The 19,629-nt window shown below is 36.8% G+C and overlaps 2 protein-coding genes across 2 annotated transcripts; both read right to left on the bottom strand.

The window, feature by feature from the left end:
• Positions 1 to 6,376: 6,376 nt before the first annotated feature.
• Positions 6,377 to 8,567, bottom strand: LOC137739909 (uncharacterized). The gene is made up of 4 exons (XM_068479655.1): positions 8,408 to 8,567; positions 8,102 to 8,181; positions 7,076 to 7,268; positions 6,377 to 6,686 (listed from the first exon to the last, which is right to left on the bottom strand). The coding sequence occupies exons 2-4, from the start codon at positions 8,165 to 8,167 to the stop codon at positions 6,556 to 6,558; spliced, it is 390 nt and encodes a 129-aa protein (XP_068335756.1). The 5' UTR covers positions 8,168 to 8,181; positions 8,408 to 8,567; the 3' UTR covers positions 6,377 to 6,555.
• Positions 8,568 to 11,131: 2,564 nt separating this feature from the next.
• LOC137740447 (uncharacterized) lies at positions 11,132 to 19,337 on the bottom strand. The gene is made up of 5 exons (XM_068480317.1): positions 19,103 to 19,337; positions 12,433 to 12,650; positions 12,151 to 12,330; positions 11,725 to 11,876; positions 11,132 to 11,306 (listed from the first exon to the last, which is right to left on the bottom strand). The coding sequence occupies exons 1-4, from the start codon at positions 19,335 to 19,337 to the stop codon at positions 11,865 to 11,867; spliced, it is 645 nt and encodes a 214-aa protein (XP_068336418.1). The 3' UTR covers positions 11,132 to 11,306; positions 11,725 to 11,864.
• Between the last annotated feature and the right edge of the window lie 292 nt (positions 19,338 to 19,629).

Raw genomic sequence — 19,629 nt, 5'->3', positions numbered from 1 at the left:
CAAGTGATCATATAGCCAAAGGCTAAACTTAATCATAGTCGAAGAGTAAACTCCTGATGAAATTTCAAATCACGTGAATTTTTGCAAAAGAAATATTTTTTCTCTACAAACCAAGATGATATGTGTTTCTAGAGAAAAATGGGGCATCTGTGGGTGCAAATATTAAGGTCAAGTAACTAGCCATTTTCCATGCATCCTAAAAATAGGGGAGTGAGGCTAAAATAAACCAACATGAATCAAACCACTACTAAGAACATGGAGGATAATGGGACTTGGAGCCCAAGCTTTTTATGCCTATAAAAGGCCTAGAATTGCACCAAAACATGGAGAAAATGAGGAAAGTATGAGATCACTTTACAATTTAATGTAATCATTTTGAACAAATGCTAACTTAAGTTTCAGAGTTTTTATTGTAGGTCTCCCTCTCCCTCATTGATGGCAAGCGAAGATGGTGTCTGGCTTCTTGATGTGGGATTATAAGATTTACTAGTTGAAGGATTGAAAGGATCTGAATTTTTTCTGCTCCAACAACCCGACCGGAATATCTAATAGTGCACATATTAGTCTGAGGTCGACATGCAGATTTCCCGACAAGATAACCAGCCGATAAGGCTACCTCGCCCTTCGGTTTCAGTCTCAACTCCGACTCCTCGTCTATGAATTCACAAACACACAAGTATTTAGAAGAACATCCGAGATATAGTCCTGTCAGAATCAGCCTTGTAGGCTCAAGCTCCGGATTTAGGTAGCATTGCCGAATTTTAAAACACGTCTCAGATGAAGCCCTCATCGACCTCCTGACGTTCCTTCCATAACGATGGTTACAGCACTGTCACCATCATTGGACGTTTGAACGTGCACTTATTTGTTACTAAGCTGCTTCCAGTACCCATTAGAAGTTGGCCTTGTTTTAACATCACCAAGAACTTGGGCACAAAAATAGAAGGAGGAATTAGGTTCACATCCCTCTTTTTGCTACTCCATTGATTAAAATGATGGAAATTGAATTGACAGGATTTTATTTTCTAGAATTTTTGAATTTTCTTGTTTGTTTAACCTAAAAAAACAATAGAATTGAATACGGAATTTGTTATTTTTAAGCTCTCAATCATAGAAATTGGGAAATGACACTTATTTACATGAAATTTAAACTTGGGAATTGGAGGTCCCAAATTCCAATTTTTTTTCCATGCGAAAACTCTAAATTCTTATGTTTATGAATCCAAACAAGGGAATTAGTACATGTCAATTTACAAATTCTGACTTTTATCCAAAGGCCAAATTGGATAAATGATCCTTGTGGTCATAAGGTATTTAGAAGATAGCTCATGTGCTAAAAAAACTCGGATTTAAACCCTTGTGTGTACTCCGTTAGCAAATTTAGTCCAAAAGTGATTTTTCCATTAACTATCTATTAATACATGTGTAAAATTGTACTTTGACGTCTTCTTCCTGCATTTCCCCTACGCAACCCCCAAACTCACTTCGCACAAGAGAAAAAGGAGAGACCATTTTTAGTTTTCCACAAAGCTACCACTGCAACCATGGTGGCCATCGTGTCTTCGTGGGTGCGCTTATGTAAGTTTTCCACAGTTGGGGTTTTTTTGAACCCCTAATTCTGATGCGATTTTGCGCAACTTCTAAGGAAATCGAAGCCGTCTCAGCTTGGGTTTTTTTAATTCAAACAATTACGGCATTTTGGGGTGTTTTGTTCTCGAATTGGTGTATGTAACGGAGGAAATCTCTGTTTTCGTAGCTGTGTGATATATTTGATGTGAAATTTTCTATCTTCCTGTTTGGTTGCCTAGAAAGTCCAAGAAAGTAGAGAATGATCAATCAAACAATTTAGAGGGGGGCATAAATTTTCTATCTTCCTGTTTGGCTAACGTGTTGGCATCTACAGGAGAGTTATAGGTTGGAGCAATCATCTAATGAGGTTGCCTTACCGCCCCCATATTTTTGCGTTTCTCCTCCTAGTAGGGCTGCTAACCCATTAATTCAAGATGCTCAATTTGAAGATGATAAGTACACTCGGAATTACATTTTTCAGTTTTCTATAGTCCACATGTCAAAGTACAATTTTACCCATGTATTAACAAATAGTTAACAAAAAAATCATTTTTGGACAAAATTTGCTAACCGAGTACACCACAGAAGTTTAAATCTGAGTTTTTTTAGCACAGGAGCTATATTTCGAATACCTTATAACCACATGGATCATTTATCCAATTTGGCCTTATCCAAATTCCAAGTTTATTCTCTCATCCAAACACAAACGTCATTAATTATTTCAATAATAATTTTTTTTTAAAATTTTTAAACATATTCATTTAGTGTTAGAAATGTTATAATTATATTTATGGCTAAATTTTTATCATATATTTTATTTTTAATTTGTACCAATTTTCTTTTAGGAAAACTAATGAAAATGGTTTGAAAACTTTGAGTTTTAACAATAAGAAAAAAATAAAAGGTAAAGTGAATAGTACCATGATTGATTTTTTTAGTGTAACAGTACTGAGCTTTTCGTTAAAGCTCCATTTTCTTTTCAGTTTTTATTTGTACCCATATATTAATTTCTTTTTGTGCTCATATTTTTTTAACTTGTTTGTACCCATTTTTAATTTTGCTAAATGTACCCATGATAATGACATGTATTTATTTTATGTTTTAAAATATATCAGTAGTTATTTTTTAAAATATGTTAATAATTATGTGGGTTCATTATTTTCTTGCTATAATTTTGTGAAGAACAATATCACTCTAATATTTATTTTTAAGTATTTATTATATTTTTAAAAAATATTATTTGAATTGTTTAAATTTCATATTTTGTGGGACATTAAATGCATAAATTCATGAGTTAAATCTCTTAAACGATGTTAAGGACCTCGATCAAAATATTTAAACAAAATAGGTTTCAATCTAACAATTAGGTTGATTAGGGACCATAACCAAAATGACATTTTTTTAATTAATAAATTAAACAACCAACCCTAAATAATAAGTTAGACATAAGATATCTTAATTAAACATAGTTTTTGCCTACACACTTTGTGTATGAACACATTTTTTAAGAAAATGAGAGAGAGAGAGAGAGAGAGAGAGAGAGAGAATGTGGGGGGAGTTGGAGGTCTTTGTTTCTGGTTTTTTTTTTTTTTTTTAATTTTTTTATTAACTTTATCATTTTAAATATTAGAGATATTTTAACATCACTTATCGGTGAGGCTTCAATAAAAAACAGTAAAATTTGGACCTGTGAAATTACATTATTGCCCATCATTTTTTTTGTGTGACAGAAGACTAAGTTGTCTTTTCCCCCTCTTTTGGTTGACAAAGAGGGTTTCATTAATTAATAGAGATAAGGTATCTTAATTAAAACATGAACGTTTTCCAAATTTAGTAAAAATGATTATTTTCCTAATTCCAATTAATGAAATAATCCATTTCTAGTAGGAATGGCGGCCAAATGAGACAGGGATGAGCATTGAAGATCAGGAAGTACTAAAGAGTGAATGTTTTCATTATCTTGGATCTATGTTGCAAAATAACAGAAAATTAGATGGAGATCTCTACCATAGAATACAAGTTGGATGGATAAGGTGGAAGATTACATCAAATGTGTTGTGTGATCGTCGTATGCCACTAAAGCTCACAAAATTTTTTTATAGGATGGCAATAAGGCCAACGATGCTTTATGGTATGGACTGATAGGCAGTCAAAAAACAAGAAGTGAAAAAAATAGGTGTAGGGGAGATGAGAATGCTTCATTAGATGTATGGGCACACGAGAAAGGATATGATTAGGAAAAAGGATATCCGAGGTAAAAGTAGAAGTGGCCGCAATTGAAGATAAGATGAGAGAAAATCGGTTAAGATAGTTTGAACACGTGAATCGAAGACATATAGGCTCTGGTTAAAAGATATGATTGTGAGATAGTGACTCAAGACAAAAGGGGTAGAGGAAAACTGTGAAAGAAACTATAAGAAATATATGAAGCACTTGAAACTAACGGAAGATTTGACGCAAAATTGAGCACAGTGGCGTTCTACGATTGAAGACTTGGCGCAAAATCGAGCACATTAACGTTCTAGGATTCACAAAAACAACCACATTTAGTAGAAAAAAAATTTGATTGTGGTTTTTTTTTTGTATCCATTTTTAGCATGTATCATTCGATATTGGAGGATTTGATCATGAGACCATGTCTACTAGTTGGTGTAAGGCAAGGGCAAGAGCTGAAGCTTGCCCTCCGGCCCAAAATTCCTCCTCCACCGGTCTAGAGATGCAAGCACAAATGGTGGTCCAAGCAAAATCCGCCAAAATGCCCAAGAATCTAAAGCCCAACCTTGTGTCCCACAAGGTTGATCGCGCACGATATAGAAAATTACTTGGGTACGACACGACAATTATGTCGAAATTTTTTCTCTAAAGACGAGTGATTAATTAATGGAGATAGATTCTTTGCCCTTCTATTTTTCGTGCTCTCTTATTTTATATAGTCACGGTTAAGTTACGTTAACATTTTATATTATTTTTTTATAGAGGTAATAAGATAAAAAGAAATAGTAATATAAAATATTGACGTGACTTAACCGTGACCACACACACAAGAAGGCACAGGAAGTGGCAGGACAGATAATCTGCCTCCTTAATTAACAAGGTGTCTTAATGAACAATGAATGTGCTTTACAGTATTCAGCTGACCTAGATTAGATGGTATTGTTGTCGTCAACATCTAATCATAATATATAATTAACCTTGGAAAATGATCCTCGCCCGATCTTTTTTTTTGGATTTCAAGAATTTCGTGATCGAGATCCTTCATCGTATATTATACAGTGAGAAAACATTTAAAATTTAAAATTTAAAATTTAAAATTAAATATAAATATCATCTAATAAATATTGATAGCACGATATATAATGAACGATTACGAAATTTTTAGAATCTCCAGAAAAAGAATCCGGCAAGGATCTTTTTCCATTAATCTCAAGTACACAAATGAATGAAATATTTCAAACTGTTTGACTGGAAGTGGACGAATTGACCCAGATTAACTGGAAAGTACTGTTTCTTATGGAATCAGTTGTGACTGGATTCTTTCCAAAAGGGAATCCTAGGCTCTCCCTCTTCGAGGCTTCTAGCTATGATTTTCATCTTTAACCTACCACTTTGAATGTGGTCCTTGTCTATATATTATCTCAGAATCTACACCTACAAAAATAGTTCACCCTAACTGACTACTTCCATAAAAGATGATTCTAATCCAAATAATTACCTAATTACAGAATATTAGGTGTCAATCACTCATGTTAAATGCCTCACAATAAAATTTCACCACATGTTCATTATCAGATATCATTAACGTGCGAGTGCACATGCCCGAACTAATACAAAAAAATTGAGATATGCTTTTAATTTTGATGAATTACATGAAATAGATCAATATTTGATACCTTTTAATTCAAGTCTGCTCTTCACAAAAAGAGTTGAGAAGCCCCCACTTTAAGTCACATCTTATTCATATGTCGAAAAAGGAGACATCTGTTAGCATGTTAAATAGTTGATGATGTTTTGCCACTAATCCCATATCACTGTAGTAGTCTCGTGGTAGACCATCACGGTCGACGCATACACCACCATTGCTCGAAATGATACAACTTGTACAACTTCGACAAAAACAAACACAAGCGAAGCATTCTAGCCGCCGACCATTTCCGTTCTCATTTTTGTAGGAGAAAAACTTACGGATGTATACCTGTTATTCGTTACATTTCACGTAAGGTATACATCACGTTACATGCAAGTTCTTCTTCGTACGTGGACATCATCTCTTAGGCAATGTGTTGATGATGTGAGTCCACATCCAACTCAGCACTAGACCAAATCTATCAACATCCCCTTTTTTGGTAATGGAGAGACAGCAGAACCAAACCATGTTGTCTTTGTCTTCCATGTCTGTTACCTAATCTGAGTTTAATTAATGGCTTAACTGATAAATAGGGGTTCCAAGAACTCTTAGGATTCTTAATTAATATGCTCCCTATCACAAAATCCACCTCAACATACCCTGAACCTTGATCGCCCCCAACTTCCAAGATCTCAAAAGAGGTAAACTTGAAGAGGTATGAAGGAGAGTTATTATATACGGTCGCTGCTACACAGCCCTCTCACAGTGGGTGGAATCCACATATGCATTCCCTGTGAGAGGGCAGCCGTATACAAGAAGTTCGCGGTGGTAAACTCGTTACTAACAAATTATCAGACTACAACTCCATTTTGTGTTTCATTAGTTTTGTGGGAAGCAGTAGCATTAGAATAATCTGCAACAAGAACTTGAACGCCTCATGGTTCTCAAAGCAAAACAATCATATAAAGATCGAAAGACCAAGGATAGATACATAAAAAGCTATAATAAACAGAGTTCTCCAGAGAAGAACAGGTAAACGTGACATATTCGAAAAAAGAAAGGAAAAAAAAAGTACCGTCCTACTTTTCTGTTCTCTAAGCAAAAATGAAAATTTAAATAGGTACATATAAGAAGATCTTTCTTTACGGTTCCAGCTTCAAGGAAACAACCCGTGATTGTCTGTTACGCTTTGCCACCTTGACGAATACTACTGAGAGGCAAGACGGCGCCCACCATGGCCTGCGGACCTTTTGCTCCCCTTTTAGGCAAGCCACTGGACATAAAAATGGTTTCAGCACACACAGAGATGGAATCTAGGTGCAATTCAAATTTAAGAGGAAAAAGGAATACAAATGTAGCTCAAGGGAACGAGACTCTAAATAGGTTCAAGTTCTAAACTTGCTAGGATAACAATATCCAGAGTGAGTTTGGCAATGCTATTGAATGGGGCACGCAATACCACTTTAGTACTGTTAGAGTGTTATGCTATCAGTAGACCAAATGAATGCATGAGATGAACGAAGCATGCATAGTCAACCAACATCCCCAATCAAAAACACGCTTCTCTGTATTACTTTTGGATAACCCTTTATGACAGAGAGATTATCCTAAACCTTGTTCAGATTGGGGAATAAATAAACAGAAAGGAGAGCAAGTACAGACCTTTAATTCGCCTTAGTTCCTTACACAGTGTGATAAAATCTCCCCATTTCATGTGGCAACGTCTTATAAACCGAAGGATCTGCTCAGTAGTAAACATTGACATGCCTTCCAGGTATTCTCCATTGACACCATTTTCTTTAAAAGTTTGCCGGTAACTGCCCAGTTTTATTTCTTCCAACCACAAACCAACATCCTGTAAACAATAGGAAAAATACATGAGAATGCATGTGACTCGGCCATACACATCTTCTTATTTATTGATGGCCAAGAAGGATGTATATAAGGCATTGACTGGGGCACAGAGCTTAGAGCAACTAGACTTATTTTTCTCTTTTAAATTTATCTGACTTGATCAATATCACCGGACATTGCTTCACATAGTACAGCACAAAGAGAAACTTAGTCCATCATTCTACAACCAGAAAAAACCAATTTCCATAACCCAATGCGAGGAGGGTACTGACTAAAGTGAACAGAAAAGGATAATACGATCTTGTACCAGCAACAAAATTTTGCTCTGACTTTTGGGATAGTTTTATATAAATTTATAAACTTACAAAGGAGTCAAAGGTTTGACATCCCAAAGAATCATACACTGGAAAAAGAAAATCGTGTGTATTCTAAAGAAGAGTAGTAGCTGGAGAAGGATGAACCGATGAGTGAAGGAAGTTTTACATAACTAACCACTGGATAGTTTTACATAACTAACCCAAAATTATTTCCTACTATTTAGAGTATTAAAGATGATAAGCAGATTAAATCAAAGTATTCTCTAATTTGATTAGCAGATTAAAATGCTCTATTCTACAATCACCACAACCAAAACCGACCACTTTACAATTGTCACATGTAATTCAACAGAACCCCATCAAAATGTATGAACAAACAACAAAATCAACAGAATATGAAAATTAAACAACAATTATCCAACACCAACGAAACAAGATCTACTTAATTGAATGAGATATGTCCAAATTCCAAACAAGGGCACAAATAAAATGGATAAAAAGTATGGAATTGGTTTACCTCAACAGTCCAAATGAAGAAATCAAGAGGCTCAGGTGGGTGCTCTTCGCTCATCTCCCTAATCATTTCCCTTTTAACACCTTCAATCATTCACAAAAACACACAGATTATACAAAAAGTCAAGAACTTTCGTATAAAACTCCACAAAAATAAACAAAAAATAAAAATAAAATAAATACAAGTTCGGTGTGTAAGACTAGTGACAGTTGGTAAGATCCGATATTTGTTGATTTTGGTTTTGTCTGTATTTTCTGGGAGACCAAACAGAAAGTAAGAGAGAAAGCTGGATTGGATTGAGGGACTTACCGTGTGGAAGGTGAGTGAGAATTTTGAGGGGTATAAATTCTTCTCTGCATTTGTTTCAGAGCTGCTTGGAGAAAGAAAGAGAGACAAAGAAACAGGAGTGAGAGAGAGAGTAATGAATAATGAGAAAGAAAGTCTGAAGCTGATGACTCATTTGCTTTTCCTACTTTCTTGAATCTCGCCCACTCTTTTATTTTTCTGTCTCTGAATGGATTTGATGAGTCATTATTCCACACCCTCTAATTTTTTTCATTTTCCTTTTAATTTATCATCTTAATTATAATTGCTAATTTTCACAAAACATGTAAATATTTATCATATAGATTTATGATCTAATTGCACTGCAATTTCGTTTTGTTAGGTTTGATAATTTCTTGCACAATCCTTTAATTTGACATGAAGTGACAAGAAAATAATAGGTTTCGGGTTAACTTGTTAACAAGTTAGGTCGTCGTTAACGAGTTAGGTAATTATTGGATCACACGTTAAAAAGCTAATAAGATATTGTTTGCCATATCTAGATATTAGACATAATAATTTCTTACATGACATGTTAACCCCATACAAAATGACACGACCTATTTCTTGCATGACTTGTTAACCTCGTACAAAATGAAACAACCTATTAACGAATCAGATCATTACTAGATCATTTGTTAGAAACTCATTAAAATAACAAATTTGACATGACACAACCGTTAAAATAACAAATGTGAACGAAAACGATACAAACACGACAAACGTGATGTGTTTGCTAGGCCTACTTTTGGTCATGTATTTTTTGACTGAAGTTTGGGTGGATTATGGGGTAAGACTGAATTGGAGAGGGAAACGCTACTCAAGTTCTATGTTTGATGCTTCAATGGACTGAAATGGACGGCTCAATTGAAATATTTCGCTCAGGTGGAAGACTACGAAGGCGACAAGTTGGACCGACCAATCGAAACCACCTGGGCCGTTGATGAATTTGGTGGTCATCAGAGTTTACGGTGGAGATGGTGATTTTTATGGTGCCACACGGTGAACAGCTACATGTGCAGCACGTGTCAGCAGCGTTGCTTACGTTGCGCTATCATTGTCTGTGGACCACATAGGAAATAATTCCTCCTAAAACCACTAACTATGTTATTATTTTATGTGCTTATATTGTCGGTTGTCACCCCTTTCAACTTACACCCACTTTCTATTGAATTTCACATTACAAATTTGATGACATTACTGTTTTTTTAATAAAAAAATTTACTATTATTAAATGGAAAAGAGAGAGTTCAAAACTATTACATAAATTTAAAAAAGTAAGAAGTAAGAATTTCAAACCCAAGACGCATAAATAAAACACCATCACTAACCATTAAGATGTTTGACCCCGTGCAAATTTACTGACACTATTTAAATGATAATATTATGAAATTAATTTTTCTTAGTTTTCTTTTTCTCTTCCGACGAACATTTAACACATGAGAATATATAAGGTGAATTATTAGTGTTGGCAACCACAACATGTGGCCTGGTGGTAAGGGCGTGGACTGCGGCTCCCCAACAAACAAAAAAAATGTGGAAGGTCACGGGTTCGATGCTCCGAGCTAGTGAGTATGCTTGACTGTGGGCATTGTCAGGATGAAATTTCTCATAGCCTCTCCGGACCCGGAAGGGACGGATTTTGCTTTGACTGTGGGCATCATCAGGGTGAAATTTCTCATAACCTTAATCGTGACCTGTCACCAGTTATCCCCTATATTAAAAGAAAGAAAGAAAAAAAAAATATTAGTGTTGGCATTGTTGAAAATTTGAAACCCATCCACCATTCGAAGGGACAACCAAACCCACCCAAAACATTTTTAGGCAGGTTGGGTTAGGCGGTTCCACGGGTTAAGGTGTAATTGTATGTTTTCTTCTTAATTCTAATGCAATAATGAGTGAAAATATCAAAGGTCTATGTTGTAATTGAAATTATGTGAATTTGGTGTAACGTGTACATAATTTTAAATAATCATTTAAATAAAGAATAAACACACGAATGTGTTTAAGAATTATTATATGCACATTTCATAGAACGGTTAAGTTAATTTCAATCAGATTAATAATATTTCAAGCCAGTCACTCGTATATTAAATATTAGGATATCCACAAATATATGATAAAATAGTTTTAGTGTATACCCAACCAGCCAACCCAATTCTCATGTAATTCAATGAACCCAACCCATCTCCCCAGTTATTGGGTCATTTGCACTTAATCCAATGTGGACCAACAACGAGCTTTCCAAGAGCACTCCAACTTCAAGTCTTTCTTTAGATCAACTTCAATAATGGACTAAAAACCAAATTACCTCATAAATTTTCCTTCCAAACCCAATCCAAGGGAAAATTTGGCCTAAATGCTAAATGTTAAACCAAGGCCAAATTCCCCCCAAAATTTAACCTAAAAATCGGAGTGGACTCCACCCAATATTTATCAGAATTTAAATTTTTTTAAATTAAAATGTTCATAAAATTAATTTACGATAGTCTACATATTTATTTATTTTTTTAAAAAAATTTAACAAAAAAAATAGCCTAAGTTCATTCTTTAATAATCCCGGGTTAAAATTTGAGTCTAAAACGATTGGAGCAGAAAAACTGTTTCTGGACTAAAAGTTAAATTTTTCGGACTAAAATATTTGATTTTTAACCTAACCATTGGATATGGTCTTATGTGTTTTTCCTTCTCACGAATAGGGTTTGGCCATCAAAACTAGCCCAAAGGCAGTCCAACTACAAGCATAGTCCAAATGAAAATACAACAAAAAGTTTAAAAAGAGCAAGTCCACAACGACAGAAGCCCTAAATTTGAAAGATTGTTGCCTTCACTACAGCAGCTGAGCCGCCATCGCCCATCCACCACCACCCCCAAGAGGAAGAACCTGTAATTTTCATCTAAATAGAATTTTAATGAGTTTTCATCAAATATAGCCAATATTTGCCCCTTTAATTTAGAAAATATGATAGTTTCCGTTTAATACTACGGTGTAGCGGTATCATAGCTATAGATTTTATATTGGTCATGGACTGTTATATAATTATTTGCATCAGTAAAGATGCTAACTTTACGATTGGAATCGGGTTAACAGGAACAACTCATGTGCCTATGGAGTAACACAGTCGATTAGTATGAATCACGGTGATCAGTTTTCGCAGGTAGTTTGTTCATCGTCTCCAATTGTCACCAAATCGTTTCGTTGCTGATTTTAACATTAACAAGAGCAAATTTAACACTCGTTCCCGAGAAACAAACAGAAAGTTTATCAAATCAACACGAAATAGTTGCCAGAGGAGGCTGACCTTGAGCTGCCCAAGGAAGATGTGTTGAGTTCTTGAGCGATTATACATTTTGCGCAATATTTCCAGGAAACAACTTGCTCTCCATATCCTTCTCCCAACGCACAAAGGTGATTTGTCAGCCATGTTAAGGATTATGTTCTTTAACCAATAGGCTGTGAGCAATTTAAACAGTTATTCAGCTCATAAATGTTGAAAGTGCTGCTGCTATTTTTTTTTTTTTCATCTGTAAGGACACACAAAAGGTATCCACAAAAACAAAATCACCCTAAAAATTTATTTTCTACTTTGAAAGCCGAACAAGATCCAAGCCCATCAACTTTATAAAAGTCACAATAAAGTAAATAAAGAAAACGACTCGATCCAATACCCTATCGTTTCTAGCAAATTCGGGGGTTCACAAATTCAATCAATGCGCAAAGAGACTACCTTTGCTTCAGGAAATTGGTTGGTGAATATCCTCAAGATTCCAACGCAATCAGGGCTCGTTACGCTCGAGCTCATGCCGTCGGACTGCATCCTATCCAGGTCGAAAACCTTGAGGCACATTGCCGATTGCTGCGGAGTAATTTGTTCATCTTCTCCAATTGTCACCCAACCGTTTCGTTGCTGATTTTAACAATAACAAGAGCAAAATGAACACACATTTTCCCGAGAAACAAACAGAAAATCGGTAAAATCAAGACAAAATGGGTGCGAGAGGAAGCTGACCTTGAGCTGCCGAAGGAAGAGAACGGAGGTGGAGTGAGATTGGAATCCGATACCGAAGTGAGGCCGCGGTGGAGAAAGGCGACGGTGCCGTCGTCGCAGCCGATCACCACATTCCCTCAGCCGCTTGAGCAACAGTCGACTCTGATAATCGGGTTTACTGTCAAAAGATGACGAAGAAAACAGGAAACGACGGCGAAGAGGGAGGAGTTGGGCGTCCGCTCCGGTAAGCTTAATCCCGCATCATTTTCATCACTGAAGAAATTAATTAACATTTAAACATGCACTAGTATTAAAGGGGGCCATGCAGATTGACCGTTGACTGGGTTCTTTTGTAAATAAATTCGTCTGGTTGTCCTCACGTATAAAGGCAAACCCAGAGGCATTTGATACTGGACGCGCGTAGTGAAATCAACGGTGGTGATTAATTCCAGTGCTACCTTAGAAGGGTAGACCTAGAATTTAGAAACCCTAGCAAGTCTTATCTGAAAGGAGGATTATGATTCTCTTCCTTTCTCTTTTTATCCTTTTTTATCTTTTCCTTTCACATTTTTTTATTTTATTTTTATTTTTTTTATAAAAAATTAATATAAAACGCTAACGTGATTTAACGTTAAAAAAAAAGAAGAGAATCCTACTCCAAATAAAAAGAGACAGGAAATGATTGATTTGTTCGTATCGAAACATTTGTCGAGGAGTCAGTGTCAACCGAAAAAGGCAAGGAAAAGCAGGTATCTTCATATTACCCTATCTTTAATTATTGTTATTTTAAATCTCCTCATTTAAAAATGCGAAAGTGATAATCTAGCTGTTTAAACGCTCAAAATATCTGACCTCTCAAGAATTTTTCGGCATTTATTCTCTGCCCATCCCTGTTTTATCTGGTTTTTGGATGTTTCTCTATTATTATTAACAATGCACATAATAGTCCACGGACGGCAGGCATATGTCCCGGCAAGATAAACAGCGGAGCACCTTAGCTTACAGCTGATGAGGCTACCTCGCCCTTCTGTTTCAGTCTCAACTCCGAGTCATCGTTTATTAATTCACAAACACACAAGTAGTTAAAAAAATCTTTGTAAGTGCATTTGTTTTTGTATAAGGGAAGAAGGCAGTATTCTACCCCAAAATGCACAATACAAATTTGCAAAATGTACGATTGCTCAAGAACTCAACAGTCTTGGCCTCAGCTGGGCGATGGATTTCTCAGTCATAATAACTGCCTTCACCTCCGGATCTGGGTGAAGAAATTCAAATGAGAGGACAAGGGGTTCACTAAGAAAATGAACTCTAAACGTAACAAAACCCACACACGTACATTTGTATATCAATACCAGTACTTGACACAAAGAAATTAGCAAAAGATTTAGAAAATTCAAGAATCATGATTCTAATCTTTGATTCATTTAGGTTTTTTTGGGACTACAAAGCCCGATTCGTTTGAACTATAGAACCACAGTTTCAAATGTATAGTTTTCTTATCTCACTACACAAACACAATCATGCATGCATAACACAAGACACAACTATGCATGCAGAATACAAAAGACACAACTTAAGCAAACAACAAAACAAAATTGAAAAATAGGTCTGATTACTACAAAAAAGTTAAGCACTAGTTTCTGAAGTAGCAAATAAAACCGAAGTTGTTGAAGGTGAATTGGAATCAGATGGAGGAGCAGAGCATTACGATGACTAGGTCTTAGGTCTTTTGGACGGCTGAGCAGAGGAGGTGGAAATATGACCATCGGTGCTCATGGTGATGATGGGAGTAGGTTGGGGTTCTGGGATGGCTCCAAATGGTCCAACACGAGGAACAGAAGGGGGAATTGGGGTGGGAGCTGATTGTTACTAATGTGTAGAGTTGGAGCTAAAACAAAGAGCCAAGCGAAGCAACAAACATCAATCAATTATTCAATCATAACTAAACTAATCAATCAATTATTCAATCATCTAACTTAAACAATTACCAGATCACTGAACGGAGGTTCTTTTTGTTGTGCCTTGGCTGATTATCTTCACCAACATACAAACCCACAGTTGAATAGTTTAAAATACAAGAAATAAAGACACCGAGAAATTTACGAGGTTCGGCAAAAAACTGCCTACGTCCTCGGAGAGATATTGCTCTTCACTATGAGAAAAACAGTACAAGTTACACATGAGTTAAATCGACATAACCCAATCCCATATCCCTTGTACACCCACTCACAGAATTTTCCCAAGAGCCTCACTCTACCCCAAGAGTTCTTTAACAAGAGATCTTTCACTCTAACTCTCTTGATTTCTCTCACCCGTGCCCATGGTAGAGCCAAATGCTCTCACCATCTCTTTGGATGCTTTTTCTTCTTCATCCTTGCTCTCTTCAACTACACCTCTCTCTCTACAACTCTTCCTATAAACCGAAAAAGAGCTCTCACGGGTGTTGAAGACAACCAAACTTTTCCCTTTTACTTTTCCCTTTTTTCTTCCCCAAAACAAGGAAAGCAACAATGATTTTGTCCACCTTATTATTTTATTAGCCGGATGTGAGTTGGCCACTTGGCCACATATTCCAACACTTTTACCATCATTGGATCAATACCAAGTGTTTACCGGTTCAACAACTTGTATTCTGTCATCTCGTAAACGCCCGGCACTACCCATAGTTTGTGAACTTCCAATACTTAAAACGTCTTTGCTGTTCCAATGTGAATATCTTGCCCATTGTGGACATGCTTCACTTCATCTTCCTTTTCAAGCTTCCAGTAGTTCCCCATCGCCATCATCCTCACTGAAGTGTCATTAGCGTTCTCCTCAAACAGAACGTAAAAGAACGCTTTGTTGTGTTTTTTTTTTTTTTCCATAAGCAAAGTGTTCTAAGAAAATAACACGAACAATTAATTGTATAAATAAACAAGAGGTAGTAAAAATTAGAGTATACATGCTGATATGAAGTTAGGATCTAGAAACTCTCTTCGCGCCGCGAGACGAGTTGCTTGACAATCTCTTTCGTTGGTTTGCTCGAGTTGTGTCTTTTGTGTTTTGCATGCATAGTTGTGTCTTGTGTTATGCATGCATGATTGTGTTTGTGTAGTGAGATAAGAAAACTATACATTTGAAACCGTGGTTCTATAGTTCAAACGAATCGCGCTTTGTAGTCCCAAAAAAACCTAAATGAATCAAAGATTAGAATCATGATTCTTGAATTTTCTAAATCTTTTGCTAATTTCTTTGTGTCAAGTACTGGTATCGATCTACGAATGTACGTGTGTGGGTTTTGTTACGTTTAGAGTTCATTTTCTCAGTGAACCCCTCTTCCTCGCATTTGTATTTCTTCACTTAGATCAGGTGGTGAAGGCATTCATTGTGACTGAGAAATCCATCGCCCAGCTGAGGCCAAGATTGTTGAGTTCTTAAGCAATTGTACATCTTGCAAATTTGTATTGTGCATTTTGAAGCATAATACTACTTTATTCCCTTATACAAAAACAATGCACTTACAAAGATTTTTTTTAACTACTTGTGTGTTTGTGAATTAATAGACGAGGACTCGGAGTTGAGATTGAAACAGAAGGGCAAGGTAGCCTCATCAACTGTAAGCTGAGGTGCTCCACTGTTTATCTTGCCGGGACATATGCCTGCCGGCCCTGGACTAATATGTGCACTGTTAATTTTGTCCTTGCCATCTTTAGATTTGAGAATATTGTAATCTCGATTCTTTGCTAGCATGCATGTATAGGGTTAAAAACGAAATGGTTATCGGAACACAAAATTGAAAACTAAAGGTTAAAAATGAAATGATCATCAAACGGAACCTAATATGGTCATTCTACAAAGATAGCAAGTCGGGGACTCGTCTTTGCTCCAAACAGATCGAGGAGAACTAAGGTCACTAGCCTTTCCATAATCACAATGCCATTTACTCCTGAATTAAAAATAAAATATCAAGGAACAAAGCCATCTACTCACAAATTTCGGTTTAGTTTCGTAGTTAATGCAGATCCACAAATTGTTTCAGGATATACCATTTTGATCTGCAAAAAATATCACTAACCTCCAAAGTTTAGTAAACAAAACAAGAGCAGCAATCCCAGTTGAAAAATGCCGAGTGAAGAAAATCCGAAGTTGCTCAGCTCATCATGTTTCTATAGTTCCCAGCCCTCATAAGTCAGCTTGAAGAACTGCTGCCGATCAAGACGCACCTGTGGGTCCATTAGCGGTTTTGCTGATCATCCCCTTCGCAAAAATACTCGGCGGTCACAGAAAAACCACCCCTTGAACTTTGAACTTGCTGGAGGAACCGATCCTGATCTTTGGAGTTCTGCTCTAGACTTCATTTCGTCTCGAGAACAGATTTGTATTCAGGAGCACATACAGGACACTCTCCTCATTATCCCCAAGGCAACACTGATGGAATGAGTGGATACACATAAAATGCACAGCTGGGAGATCGAGGGTGAAAGTGCATGCAGTGCACTTGCTGAGCTGAAAGATTCTGGCATTTGGCCTGAGCTCCTGAATTTCGTTTCTCATTGCAGATGTGGTTTCCTGAACAATTAAAGGATTCATTAGATAACCTCTCTCACAAACACGCGCACATCCACAGAGTTTGGATTGAAACCAAAAGGGGCGTGAAGTGTATTTTTGTCCTACAGATTTTAGTTATTGACATACACAAACCCACACACAAAGTAATATTCTCATCGGAAATCATGAAGAGCACCATCATGTATCCGAATGTATCTTTCGTGACAAAGACTCAGCTTCACTTACTGGGGTAACATGTATAAGCAACAATTTTCCTACCAAATATGTTCGGAAATTTCCGTTGTTTAAACCTTATTTTCTATTTTAAAGTTCCTCAGATTAGTTTTTTAGTTTGTCAACATCTTTCAATTTGCTGTTGCAATTCAGTAGAAGAGTGATATGATCTTTGGAAGCAAACCGCTTCTCAAGATTCCAACGCAATTCACTAAGAACGATGTAATCTGCAGTAACAAGCAATGACTCGATTCAAAATCCTATCGCTTGTATCAAATTCGGGGTTCACAAATTCAATCAATTGGCAAAGATACTACCTTTGCTTCAGGAAATTGGTTGGTGGATATCCTCAACATTGCCAATTGCTGCGGAGTAATTTGTTCATCTTCTGCAATTGTCACCAAGTAGTTTCGTTGCTGACATCAACACTAACAAGAACAAGAATTGTCAACGCATCCATTTGTATTTTTCTCTCCTGAGTTTTGAGTGCACAGAACGAGTCTGCCCTTTTGCCAATTTTCCACAGCGTGCCAAACGCGGTGCCAAGCGCGTCCTCAAGGGCGAACCACCACTACTCTCAACCCATCACAGCGTTTACTACTAAACAAAACATAGAGAAATATAGGCATCCCCATATGTGATGTCATTTTTTAATACCGGACTTCCGTTACATAATAAACACTCTTAGTTACTTGAGTTACAAACTCTTTATGACATGTTGAGTTTAAACGATCATATATTTTGCAATGTGCATTTTCGAGCAGAAAGCTACTTTCTTCCAACACAAAAAGAAAGAACAATGTAGTTACAAAAATTTATTAGATAACCTGTTTTGAGTAAGAATCCATCTCGGGGAATCAAAGGCTTCCATAATAGTTTAAATGGTCGAGCCTTTCTATCCAATTGTTAGTTTTGACGTTGGAAAGTCAACTATCTTTATGATATTGTAGCATATCGTGTTATCCTAGAATTAGAACGCTGCGTCTAGAATTTAGAAACACTACAAACAGATGGCGCTCGTATCTGCCATATATATATAAAGAAACAAATAAGGAGGTAATGATTTGTTCCTATCGAATCATTTGTCAAGTCAATATTAAGCAAAGTAAAGAAGAGGAGGTATGTCCCTGTTTCCATATCTTTACAATATTTGTATTAATATTATTTTACACGTTATTTCGTAATTTAACCGCTAGATCTTTTATCCAAAGTAAAAAGTTATATTGGACTACCGAGCATTGCATATGGAGGGCAGGGCAGACACTACACAGCTGTTTCTAGCTTTAACTGATTTGTTCCTCATCATAGTGATCTTTCAAGATGCCGGTTGAGAATTCAAACACATCTGATCGAGATGCTGAGCCGTTTGTGGAGGTTGTTCGAGCTGTAGGACGGTGATTACACAGCTAGAGATGGTCGAGCCTTTAGCCTTGAACAAGGTAACAGATCGTGAGGTGAAGGCATTGAGACTGAGAAATCCATCGCCCAGCCAAGGCCAAGACGTGTTGAGTTCTTGAGCGATCATACATTTTACATTGTGCATTTTGGAGCAGAATGCTACTTTCTTCCCTTGTACAAAAAGAAAGAACAATGCACTTACCAAAATTTGTTAGTTAACCTGTTTTGAGTATGAATCCATGTCGGGGAATCAAAGACTTGCATAATAGTTTATTGATCGAGCCTTTCCATCCAATTGTTAGCTTTGAAGTTGGAAAGTCAACTTTCTTTATGATATCGTAGCATACTATGTCTGTTTATTTACTTTTATAGAGAATAAAATGTAGAACTTTGTTATGTACTTGACGACCCCAAAACAAAAATATAAGCAATGGTGTTTGTTTAGTGGTAACTGAAACAAAATGAGCTAAAGGAATGTATTGTAGAATGTTTTAATAGAACTAAAACATGGCCGGTTCTCACTGTGAGAGACCTCTCTGTCTGATGGCAATCTCAACGTTCGTGTGAGTAGTTTCAATTGCATTCAACTCCGGTGGCACCGACCATAGCTGCGGTCGAGTTCCGCGGCCGTTCTTTCCTCTGATTCTTCGTCTCCTGCTTTCTTCTATTCCGTTGCTTTTTCTCCTGCTCTCCATTCCATTTGTCCTCGTCTTCTTACCCACAGGTGTCCCTCCTCCTTGTTCATCCAAGCTCCGATTTGCAGTCATACTTCACCGCGATTTGTTGCGGTCCATCGAGATGGTGAGTAGAGCTCCGGTGTTTCCACTGACTCAGATGTTCCTAACACCACTAACTTCTCTCCGTCTGTCTTTGTTTGCAGTGTTGGTCGTGGAATCCCACGGGCTTCTTTCATTTGGTCGCTGGTTCTCTTCACTTTTTGGTTGTGCTCGGAGAGATGATTGGTGTTGGATGATGCGATCGGCGAGGCGATGCTCGGATGGGGGGGTGGAATTGTGCCGGTCGAGATGTACTGTTGCGGCGGTGGTTGCAATGGAATTC

This window comes from Pyrus communis, chromosome 7 (genome assembly GCF_963583255.1).
Source record: "Pyrus communis chromosome 7, drPyrComm1.1, whole genome shotgun sequence".
In the NCBI taxonomy this organism is placed as follows: domain Eukaryota; kingdom Viridiplantae; phylum Streptophyta; class Magnoliopsida; order Rosales; family Rosaceae; genus Pyrus; species Pyrus communis.
Note: the sequence above shows the minus strand (reverse complement) of the source record. Positions and strands in the feature narration are given on the sequence as shown.